Source organism: Elephas maximus, chromosome 3 (genome assembly GCF_024166365.1).
Source record: "Elephas maximus indicus isolate mEleMax1 chromosome 3, mEleMax1 primary haplotype, whole genome shotgun sequence".
NCBI lineage: Eukaryota > Metazoa > Chordata > Mammalia > Proboscidea > Elephantidae > Elephas > Elephas maximus.
This window is the reverse complement of record NC_064821.1, coordinates 24,508,817-24,520,989: the sequence shown is the minus strand read 5'-3', so window position 1 is coordinate 24,520,989 and position 12,173 is coordinate 24,508,817. Positions and strand designations below refer to the sequence as shown.

Below are 12,173 nucleotides of genomic sequence, written 5' to 3'. Positions count from 1 at the left end.
TGTACTGCTTCCACACTGAGTGCTTTCCTGCCCATGATCTCATTCCTTCAACCATGTCCCATAGGAGTAGAGACAAGATATATATCATAGACTTTCCATGGGATTTTTTTTATTATTTAATAAAGTGTAAATCATTCAGTTATTTAAAAAAAAATTGTGGGGATTTTCATAAAACTGAAAACTAAAATGGAGAAAGAGAAGAGGAAAGTAAATCTTACTCTGTGAACCTAGGTACATCCTATGATTTCAATACATTCTATGCTCAAATTTCCTGGGACATATTAAAACCAAAACCAAACCAAATCCATAGCGGTCGAGTAGATTCCGACTCAGCAACCCTACAGAACAGAGTAGAATACCCCCACAGGGTTTCCAAGGAGGGACTGGTGGATTCAAACTGCAGACCTTTTGGTTAGCGGCCAAAAGTTTCAACACTGTGCCACTGGGACATATTAGGCTTCTATTTTTCCCTTATAATCAAATAAAATTGGGATTGTATTTCAACAATAAACCCACTACTCTTATATTGATCCAAATTCTGATTTAAAAAGCAATGTCCATGTATTTACTAACTGCTAGACCTTTGATAACTGACAAAGGTATTATTTCCCCTATTTACAGGTAAGAGAGGTTGAGAGACTTACATGCACTCCAAATTTATTATGTGAAAGTGGTAGGATTTGGACCTTACTCTCCTGATTCTTCTTCCAGGGCTCTGTGTCCTCAACCAGAGCTGAATGATTGTGTTTCTTTTCAGATGAACAAATGGAGACTCAACCACTGATTATTCCTCTTATAACTCTGTGAGTGGATCTATGAAATAAGATGAGCCAAATGGCTTACGGGAAACTTTATACCTTGAATCTTGTGTATTGTAGGGTTTTCTATGAATACTAACACATTTTTCTGCATACTTAGAAAATCTGAGGTATGGGAACATTATTCCCTATTAAAGAAAAAAAAAAAAAAACACTGCAGTTAATTCTGGCTCATAATGACCCTATACAACAGATTAGAACTGCCCCCATAGGGTTTCCAAGGAACAGCTGGTGGATTTGAACTGTTGGCCTTTTGGTTAGCAGCCAATTGGTTAACCAGTGTGCCTCCAGGACCCCATTATTCCCTATACCTGATGGTAATTTTCATGTGGATCTAACATGGAATGACCATTAATAGAAAACTTTCATGGATATTTGATTCCATATCTGAAATGTAGTTGTGTCTGACTTTCTACTGGTAAACAAAAGTTGGCAAATAACAGTAAATTTGGACAAATGTCAATTTTACACCTCAAACAACTGTGCTCCACGCACATATAATATACAAATTCTCAATTGTGAATAATAATACATTGTTAATAATAAATGAATAAGAAATTCTCAATTGTGAATAATATGGAGAATGGCACAAGAATTTTACTATAAAGGATACCATTGCTGATGTCAGATGGACCCTGGCTGAGAGCAGAGAATACCAGAATGATGTTTACCTGTGTTTTATTGACTATGCAAAGGCATTTGACTGTGTGGATCATAACAAATTATGGATAACATTGAGAAGAATGGGAATTACAGAACACTTAAACGTGCTCATGAGAAACCTTTACATAGATCAAGAGGCAGTTGCTGGGACAGAACAAGGGGATACTGATTGGTTTAAAGTCAGGAAAGGTGTGCGTCAGGGTTGTATTCTTTTACCATACCTATTCAATCTGTATGCTGAGCAAATAATATGGGAAGTTGGATTATATGAAGAAGAACGGGGCATCAGGATTGAAGGAAGATTCATTAACAACCTGCATTATGGAGATGACACAACCTTGCTTGCTGAAAGTGAAGAGGACTTGAAGCGCTTACTAATAAAGATCAAAGACCACAGCCTTCAGTATGGATTACACCTCAACATAAAGAAAACAAAAATCCCCACAACTGGACCAATGAGCAACATCATGATAAATGGAGAAAAGATTGAAGTTGTTAAGGATTTCATTTTACTTGGATCCACAGTCAATAGCCACGGAAGCAGCAGTCAAGAAATCAAAAGACGCATTGCATTGGGTGAATCTGCTGCAAAGGACCTCTTTAAAGTGTTGAAGAGCAAAGAGGTCACCCTGAAGACTAAGGTGCGCCTGACCCAAGCCATGGTATTTTCCATCGCATCATATGCATGTGAAAGCTGGACAATGAATAAGGAAGACCAAAGAAGAATTGATGCCTTTGAATTGTGGTGTTGGCGAAGAATATTGACTATACCATGGACTGCCAAAAGAACGAACAAATCTGTCTTGGAAGTACAGCCAGAATGCTCCTTAGAGGCAAGGATAGCAATACTGCATCTTACATACTTCGGACTTGTTGTCAGGAGGGATCACTCCCTGGAGGAGGACATCATGCTTGGCTGAGTACAAGGTCAGCAGAAAAGAGGAAGACACTCAACGAGGTGGATTAATACCAATGAGCTCAAGCATAACAACGATTGTGAGGATGGCTCAGGACTGGGCAGTGTTTCATTCTGTTGTTCTAGGGTCGCTATGAGTTGGAACCAACTCAATGGCACCTAACATCAGCAACATCCCTTATTTGTTGTTTTATAAATATTCCATATCAAAGGAATTTATTGCACAGTACTTAGATAAAATAAATTACATTTGACTACTTCTCAAAAAGAACAACCCATCATTGAGTAGATTCTGACTTATGGTGATACTATGTGTGTCAGGGTAGAACTGGGCTCCATTGGGTTTTCAATGACTGATTTTTCAGAGGCATATCACCAGGCTTTTCTTCCGAGGTACCTGTGGGTGGACTTCAACCTTTTGGTTAGCAGCCAGGTGTGTGAACCATTTCCCCATGTGGGACTGCAAGTGCTTCCTAGTGTCCTTTAATTAAAATGAATTTTTCCTTAAAAGAAGGATATTTCTTATTGCATATGTTTCTCTTATACAGGGGACGGATATTTTGCACCTTCTATGAATTTGTTATCTTAAAGTATCCTTGCCATTCTAACATTCTTTTGCCCCAAATCTCTAAAGCTAGGTTGAGTACAGAAGCAGGTGAAAAGCAGAGTAAACAACGAGGAAAGAGTTCCGAAAAGTACAGTAGAGGGGTTTGCTACAACCAGGTAATTTTGCTGCAGTTACTGGGAGTGTGAATACTTGTGAATTTGCATGCTTTATTGCAAATTTCTTGAATTCCAAATACAGACACAGCGCTGAGTGTCTGCTTACTTGTTTCCTTTTAACAATCCTCTTTTCTTTTTCCAAAAACTCTCTCAGGTATATGGAGCCACAGAATCTAACAGGTGTCTCAGAATTCCTCCTCCTGGGCCTCTCTGGGGATCCAAAACTGCAGCCTCTCCTCTTTGGGCTGTTCCTTTCCACGTACCTGATATCCGTGGCTGGAAACCTACTCATCATCCTGGCTGTCACCTCTGACTCCCATCTCCACACCCCCATGTACTTCTTCCTCTCCAACCTGTCCTTGGCTGACATTGGTTTCATTTCCACCACAGTCCCAAAGACGCTAGTGAGCATCCAGACACGGAGCAAATCCATCACCTATGCGGGTTGCCTGACACAAGTGTCCTTTTTCTATCTCTTTATATGTCTGGACAGTCTGCTCCTCAGTGTGATGGCTTATGACCGGTTTGTGGCCATCTGTCACCCACTGCACTACACAGTCATCATGAACCCCCGCCTCTGTGGCTTGCTAGTTTTGGTATCTTTTTTCATCAGCCTTTTGGACTCCCAGCTGAACATGTCAATGGTGTCACAACTTACCTTCTGCACAGATGTGGAAATTCCCCATTTCTTCTGTGACCCCCCTCAACTCCTTAACCTTGCATGTTCTGACACCTCCAGCAATATCATATTACTGTATTGTTTGGGTGCCATCTTTGGTGGTATTCCAATCTCAGGGATCATTTTCTCTTACACTCGAATTGCTTTTTCCATTCTGAGAGTCTCATCTTCAGGTGGAAAGTATAAAGCCTTTTCCACCTGTGGCTCTCACCTGTCAGTCGTTTGCTTATTTTATGGAACAGGCCTTGGAGTGTACCTCAGTTCAGTTGTCTCATCTTCTACCAGGAAGGGTGCAGTGGCTTCAGTGATGTACACTGTGGTCACGCCCATGCTGAACCCCTTCATCTACAGCCTGAGGAACGGGGACATCAAGAGACCCTTGAAGAGGATCCTTAGCAGAAAAGCCTAATCTCAACGCTTTGCCGTTTTATTTTTTTGCATGTGGTTTGGCAAAGATGGCAATATATAACATTTGCAACCATAAATCTTAGCTCTAGGTTACATAATTTTTGTAGCTCTCATAGGTTTCATTCTCAGGTTCTCCTATGTGAACATTCCTTCCTTTGTCACATCTTTATGAGATAGTAGGAGTATTTTGGGATATATCAGTCTGCATGATCAATTCCCATTACACCTATGGAGCTTTCTGTATTTTCTCACCTATGACCTTTGTCTTCCTGGTAAAATGGACAATTCTATTTTTATGTACTTAGAATCTTCATCCTTAATCATATTTCATATCTGTTACCCAGATTATTTTTGCATCTAACAGAACTGCATATGCAAATTATGTATAAGCATGCATATGCCTGGTCCTGAACCTTGACTTCATAATGGAATCACCTGGGAAGCTGAAAGAACATCGATGTCCCGGTTCCACCACTACAGATTCTGATTCAACTGGAACAGTATGCAGCTTTAGGAAGAGGTTTTTAAAGCGCCACAGGTGGTTTTAATGGGCAGCCAAAGTGAGAACTTCTCATCTTTTCAGACTCTTCCTTCAAAGACGACTTTGTTCTGGATCTTTTACTCCTCCTGAGCAAATGTTGAAGATCTCAGAGTGATCAGGGCTCACAAGGGGAAAGATATGAGAGAACTTACCCTAACAGCAGGTGGGTGATTTTTCTCAATATTCCTGATATTTCTTCTCATACCTTCTCTGTCTACACCATGTTGTTGTTATCTGCTCTTGATTTGGCTCCCTGACACGTGGTGACCCCATGCACAACAGAAGAAAATGCTGCCCAGTTCTGCAACACCTCCATGAAATATTGTTGATCAGACCATTGTGATCCATAGGGTTTTCCCTGACTGATTTTTGGATGTAGATCTCTAGGCCTTTCTTACGAGTCCACCTTAGTCTAAAATCTCTGCTAAACCTGTTCAGCATTTTAGCAATATGCAAGCCTCTACTGACAGGTGGTAGCTGCACATGAGGTACATTGGTTGGGAATCAGACCTGGTCTTCCACATGGAAGGGGCGAATTTTACTAATATACCACCACTGCCACTGTCCTGCACACCATAAAGTTAGTCATGTGTGCTTGTTGATAAGCTATTGTCTCCCTTTTCCAGATTCATCCTCTGCAGTTTACTCTGTGATGCTCGGGCCAGAGAGGGGAGGATCTTTAAATAATTGTTTTGATTTTCCTTCCGGCTTTATTGTTACACTCTTCCAATAGTGATCACTAAATGTCACTACACGCTAATAAGCTCGACACTTTTCTTATTTCTTGTTCCTTAGACCTTGGTGTACAAGCTTTTTTCTATAGTTACTATCTGTTTATTGTGCATTGCTCCTTTTTGCCTTTTAGCCCTTGTATAACTATTTTACCAGTTTCCTGTATGAAATGCTCTTCATGGTGTTACTGCTTCTTTTATTGAATCCTGACAAATAAATTGTATTTGGGGAGTAAAAGTATTTATGAAGTGTTTAAAATTGAAACATTACAAAGCATGCTTAGGGAAAAAAGGTGGTTGCAAATGACATGTCCTGGTCAAGGCTGTACAGATGAGGATAGAGGTGATGGTATCGTATTCCAATTACTGTGGCTCTATTGGTGCACTATGATTATTAATTCACCAAGTCATTATGAAGAAATTAAATTTTATCTTATTTTTCATTAGTCTAGATTAGCAGAGGGTCATGTCTTCAGGAGAGGGGAGCCCTTGCCTTTCACTTGTAAGAGACTGATGAAGACTTTCCTGTGCTACCATGTATCCTTGTCTTTGGGCTCTTTCTGTGTTCTATTATATGGGTGTGCAATGTCCTTCAGACATTCCAAGGGAGCAATTTGGAATGCTCTGAAAACCTGCCCATTCAATAGCTGAATTTACCATGTCTTTTATCACTGAGTTAAATCACCTACAAAATTTCCTCATGAGAAACTTTGATACTAGAGAATGGAATGCACTTGATGGAAGGTGAGGCCATACCAGTTCGAGGAAAGAGAGCTCTTATTAAAAATTGGGAAAGTAGTTTTCTGACTCTCTGGATAAGTTAACTACAATGAGAAGTTATGAGTCCCATCTACCCTAAGAACTAGGTTGCGTATCCAGTTCTGCAAACCTAGGAACAGCCAAAAGAAATTTATGTGTCCAAGGTATTATTTCTGTTTGATATCTCATTGTAATCTCTCCTCACAGGTAACATTTTCTTCTTCATCTTTAATTTTCAAATCTTAGAATGAGTGATACTATTCGATCAATGGTATGAATGGGGATGCGACTGGAAAGAAATATGGTAGAGGTTCCTAATGGCAGTCAGAAAGGGATGTACATATCTTTGGTATGGAAGAGGAGCCACAGGTAATAGAAAGGGTGTGGGATTTGATGGCACACTTCCAACCAGACCTTGGCTTACAAACTGAACACATTTGACAATTCAGAACTTCAGAGTCCTCATCATCAAATTACAAGTAATAGTGCTATTCTTCCAAGGCCATTGTAATGACTAAATATAGTGTTGACAAAATTGGATCAAATGATAGATTCCCATCAAATTGTAGTCCTTAGTATCACTTTAGAAAAGTTTATTTTTAGGGTACATTCCAAGAATTCAAAAAGAACTTGATATTACAAATTGTGATTTTAGCTATAATATAAAACATCTTTCTGTTTAACTTCATCTCTATAGTTATGGTAACAAAAGCACTCATCTGAGAGAGTTGTTAAGAGGAGGTAACCAAAAGTACTGATTAGAACAGTGTTTTGTGCATAGTGGTGGATCAATAAGTGGACACTAATGTAGTCACCATATGAACAGACCAACAGAGAAGTTCAACTAATGGATTTTACAGGGAAACTGATTTTCCACATTAGCTCCTCTAACTCATTAGGTGTGTGGACATGGAATTGTTATTTAACTCTCAAGGCCTTTGATTCTTCATTTTCTATATTATTTATCTTACAGCACTGTAAAGATTAACCAGATAATGCATGTCATGCATAGTAAGAATTCAGTAAATATAGATATCATTGTTGTTGTCATCTACTGTAACACAGATGCCATTCAAATAAATTTGAAATCCGTGTGTGCTTTACCCTGGATGCCTGATGACCATTACAATTTATCTTTATACAACAAGAACTTGAGAAGTTCAAGGGCAGGGAATGGATATCATTTATATATATAATAAAAATCTACTGCATTAAGACCAGAGATTATTCCCATCTCTAATTTTTATAATGTTGAATAAGTTATTCATTATCCTATTTTTTTTTAAAAAAAGGTGAAGACAATTTGGCATCCATACACTCAGTATTTTTCTTCCTCCCTAAAATATTGTACCTTCCAGAGACCTTTAAGAACTTCTGAAGGGAGAAATCTATGGTTTGCTTTTGTTATTATGAACATTTGATGGGATCTGTTATTCATAATTTAATTGTATATGTAAGAATAAGATTCATAGGAATAAAGGGTAGGATTTGGTAAGTTCTATAAATAACAGAGGGATAAAAATTGAGGGTAGATTGCCGGGGGCCAGCCTCAGCAATGAACAGGGTTACCAGAGGAGGGGTAGAGTTCGGCGAAAAAGAATGAGAGGTAGTGTGTCTTATATTTTCATTCTGCAGAAAAAGAAGCCTCTGCTCTTTATTTTTTACATGGTCTTTTATATCATAAGCTTACAAAAGCATAACATCGCATGATCAACAAAGGGGCAGTATAACATCATTTCCCAGAGACATAATTTTCCAAGTGACACATAGTACAGTTCTGCATGCGCACACAAATACAATGAGTTTTTGTTTAGTTGATTTAAAGTAACAATTGACTTCATACTGCTTTACACTTATGCTTAATCTTGCAATACCTTCCACAGTTTTTATAACAATTAATCTTTTTGCAAAACCATTGCCACATAGGCTTTGTCCATCTTGTCCAGGGTGGCCAAGTTCTTGAAGTCCAGCCACTTTGGGTTACATTATATTGTCCACGATTATGCCAAGGACAATTAGCCCAATCTCTATACCCAAAGACCAGTCAAGCGCAGCAGTGAGCGGGGTAGACGAGAAGGTTGACCTGTAATTGGCTGAGAAATTGGCTGAGAGAACTCACTGCCTTTTGTTTTTCCACTTTTATGGGATCATGTGTGGGTGGTGGTTTAATCACAAAAGGGCCTCGGTAAATACCAGGATTCCACCATCCTGTTTTTGTTTTCCATAGTTGAGCTATTCGTTTTCCCCCTAAGACAACTTCATGTTGATCCCCAGGTAACACACAGGCTGTCCCTACCCGGGATTTTACCAGGGGATTATGAGTAGGACGCCCCCCTCCAAAGGTCCCTAAATCTATAATGGAATTTTATGCTTATACATTCTGCTATACACAGGCTGAAAATGAAACAGAAACAGAACACAGATGACAGAGATATTCCTGACTTTTCAGGAATTCTTCGATGTTTATGCTGGGGGCAGTGGGTGCAGAGGGGCCGCCCTTGCAGCCTGGCTCCTCCTGACTTTTCAGGGATTCTTTGATGTTTATGCTGGGGGCAGTGGGTGCAGAGAGGCTGCCCTTGCAGCCTGGCTCCTCCTGACTTTTCAGGGATTCTTTGATGTTTATGCTGGGGGCAGTGGGTGCAGAGGGGCCACCCTTGCAGCCTGGCTCCCAGCAGTAGATGGTTCTCAATTAGACATCTAAAAAGGGAATCCAGGAATGTGGTTTTTTTTTTTTTTTTTTTTTCTTTAAGGATACTCACCAAGAAAGAGAAGTGGGGAAAACACACACACACACACACACACACACACCCCTCACTGTTTGCCATAAGAACACAACTTTCTTTGGTTTTCATACACCTGTCCTCTATACTCAGCTTTGGCAATTACTCTAGAATCTGATCCTCTCTTTCCGATATGGTTAATATTAAAATTTTGTCACTGTCCAAGGAAGCTAAAATATCTCAGTGCTTATCCTCTACCTCTCCAATCCACCTCTACACATCTGCCATTTGGTGTCCCCAAAATTACCCCAGCCATTTACCCACACATAGGTAAATAACATTCTTTGGCCCATATTCAATTTCATTGGGTATATGCTCATATTTTCTTCATATCAGATAATAACAAGTCAAGCTGAAGTTCTTCAGAACAGAACATCTATACCCGTAAAAGGTGCAACACATCATCATTCCACTTTATCTACTAGGGAAAGGAACTAGATAAGACCAAAGCACATTGGGGTTGTGAACACAAAGAAACCTAAGGAAAATTACATTCTAGAGTGAAGTGAACCCTCTGTAGTTAAGCAGATATCACATGCTGTGACTGGCCTAATGGAAGGACTCTGCTGGTGTTAACCAGAGGAGCTTCTGATTGCAAGGACAGAAGTAGCAATGTGGTGTTTGCAGGAATTCTGCTATGTGCCTGTATTTCTTCAGGGAATGTTATCTGAGTGCAAACATTCTCCCAACAACCCCCACCTCCTGTATTCACACTCTTGTGGATAAACATCCTCTTGAGTGTGTGCTAGACTCAGTTAATTGCTTCCATCAAGTACAATTTGGAAAACTATTGGCATACCACTTCCAACAATGGAATGTGAAAAGATTCTGGCTTTCATCTTGCCAGCCCTATCCTGCTGTCTTGCCAGTTCACTCTGATAAAAGCCAGATTCCATGTTGCCAGCTGCATGATGGAGAGTCCCAGGTGGTCAGAAGCTAAGGGAAGCCTCTGATCAACATCCTATGAGGAACCAAACCTGCCAACTGAAACCTGAGTGACATGGGAATCAGATCCTCATCCAGTCAAGCCTTGAGATGACTGCAGCACAGGTCAACATTTTGAATGCAGCCTCCATGAGGTCCACAGAGGTATTTCGGTGAAGGATCAAGTTACCAAATATTGCTGTTGTTGTTGGTGTTGTTAGGTGCCATTGAGTCAGTTCCAACTCATAGCAACACTACGTAAAAGAGAATGAAACATCACCCGGTCCTGCACCATTCTCACAATCTTTGTTATGTTTAAGACCATTGTGGCAGCCACTCTGTCAACCCATCTCATTGAGGGTCTTCCTCTTGTTCACTGACCTTCTACTTTACCAAGCATGATGTCCTTTTCTAGAGACTGATCCTTCCTGACAAGATGTCCAAAGTATGTGAGATGTAGCCTTACTATCCTTGCTTCTAAGGAACATTCTGGTTGTACTTTTTCCAAGACAGATTTGTTTGTTCTTTTGGCAGCCCGTGGTATATTCAATATTCTTCATCCACATAATTTAAAGACATCAATTCTTCTTCGGTCTTCCTTATTCATCGTCCAGCTTTCACATGCATAGGAGGCAATTAAAACACCATGTCTTGGATCAGCACACCTTAGTCTTCAAGGTGACATCTTTGTTTTTCAACACTTTATAGAGGTCTTTTGCAACTGATTTGCCCAATGCAATGTGTCATCAATCTTCCCCTGCTCTAGGAGTTTCTCAGGCACAGGGACCCTGAGTTCAAAGGATGCGCTCTGCTCTTGGTGTTACTTTCTTGGTAGTTAGCAGTCCTCATGTCTCTCTGCTTGCTACTCTCTTTTATATCTCAAAAGAGATTGCCTTAAGACACAACCAAATCTTGTAGATTGAGTCCTACTTCATTAAAATAACTACCATTACTCCTATCTCATCAACATCATAGAAGTAGGATTTATAACACATAAGAAAATCACATCAGATGACAAAACGGGAGACAATCACACTATACTGAGAATCATGGACTACCCAAGTTGACATACATTTTTTGGGGAAAATATTCCATCCTTAACACCCATATACCAGAAGATACAAAAAGTTCAAAGGGAAAAAAACATTGTAACACAACAAGTCTTCATCAGGCTGTTAAAAGGGAAAGGCAGGAAAACTCCTTTGGTGAAGACATAAAGCTTTGCTAACCTAGACTAATGAAAAATAAATAAAATTCAATTTATTCATAATGACTTGGTGAATTAATGACCCTGGAGCACCAATAGAGCCACAGAAGTTGGAAATATATCACCACCATAATCCTCATTTGTACAAACTTTGACCAAGGTATGTCATTTACAACCACTTCTTTTCTTGAGCATGCTTTGTAATGTGCCAATTTTAGACACTTCACAAATACCTTTATTCCCCAAATACAATTTATCAGTCAGGGTTCGAAAAAGAAAAGTGAGAACATCATGAAGAGCCTTTAATACAGGAAATGGTTAAAATAGATATGTTGTTGTTCTTCTTAGGTGCTGTTGAGTCAGTTGCAACCCATTGAGATCCTATGCACAACAGAAGGAAACATTGCCCAGTCCTGCACCATCCTCAGAATCATTGCTATCCTCAAATCCATTGTTGAAGCCACTGTGTCAATCCATCTTCTTGTGGGTCTTCCTTTTTTCCTGACCCTCTTCTTTACCAAGCATGATGTCCTTCTGCAGGGACTGATCCCTGTTAATAACACCTGTAAAGTATGTGAGCCGTGGTATTGCCATCCTTGCTTCTAAGGAGCATTCTGGTTGTACTTCTTCCAAGACAGGTTTGTTCCTTCTTTTGGCAGTCCATGGTATATTCAATATTCTGCGCCAAAACCACAATTCAAAGGCGTCGAGTCATTTTCAGTCTTCTTGATTCATCCGCCAGGTTTCACATGTATATGAGGCCTTTGAAAACGCCATGGCTTGGGTCAGGCACGCTTTTGTCTTCAAGGTGACATCTTTGCTTTTCAGCACTTTAAAGAGGTCCTTGCAGCAGATTTGCCCAATGCAATGCATCCTTTGATTTCTTGACTGGTGTTTCCATGGGTGTTGATCGTGGATCCAAGTAAAATGAAATCCTTGACAACTTCAATCTTTTCTCCATTTATCATGAGATTGCTTATTGGCCCAGTTGTCAGGATTTCTGTTTTCTTTATGTGGAGGCGTA

At 39.9% G+C, this 12,173-nt stretch overlaps 1 protein-coding gene across 1 annotated transcript; it reads left to right on the top strand.

Annotated features, from left to right (window-relative positions):
- The first annotated feature begins 3,275 nt into the window (after window positions 1-3,275).
- Window positions 3,276-4,208, top strand: LOC126072075 (olfactory receptor 7E24-like). Its single transcript, XM_049876745.1, has one exon. The coding sequence runs from the start codon at window positions 3,279-3,281 to the stop codon at window positions 4,206-4,208; it is 930 nt and encodes a 309-aa protein (XP_049732702.1). The 5' UTR covers window positions 3,276-3,278.
- Window positions 4,209-12,173: the final 7,965 nt, after the last annotated feature.

Coding starts and splice junctions, on each gene's coding strand:
- LOC126072075 (XM_049876745.1), top strand. CDS start 3,279: ATGGAGCCACAGAATCTAACAGGTGTCTCAGAATTCCTCCTCCTGGGC.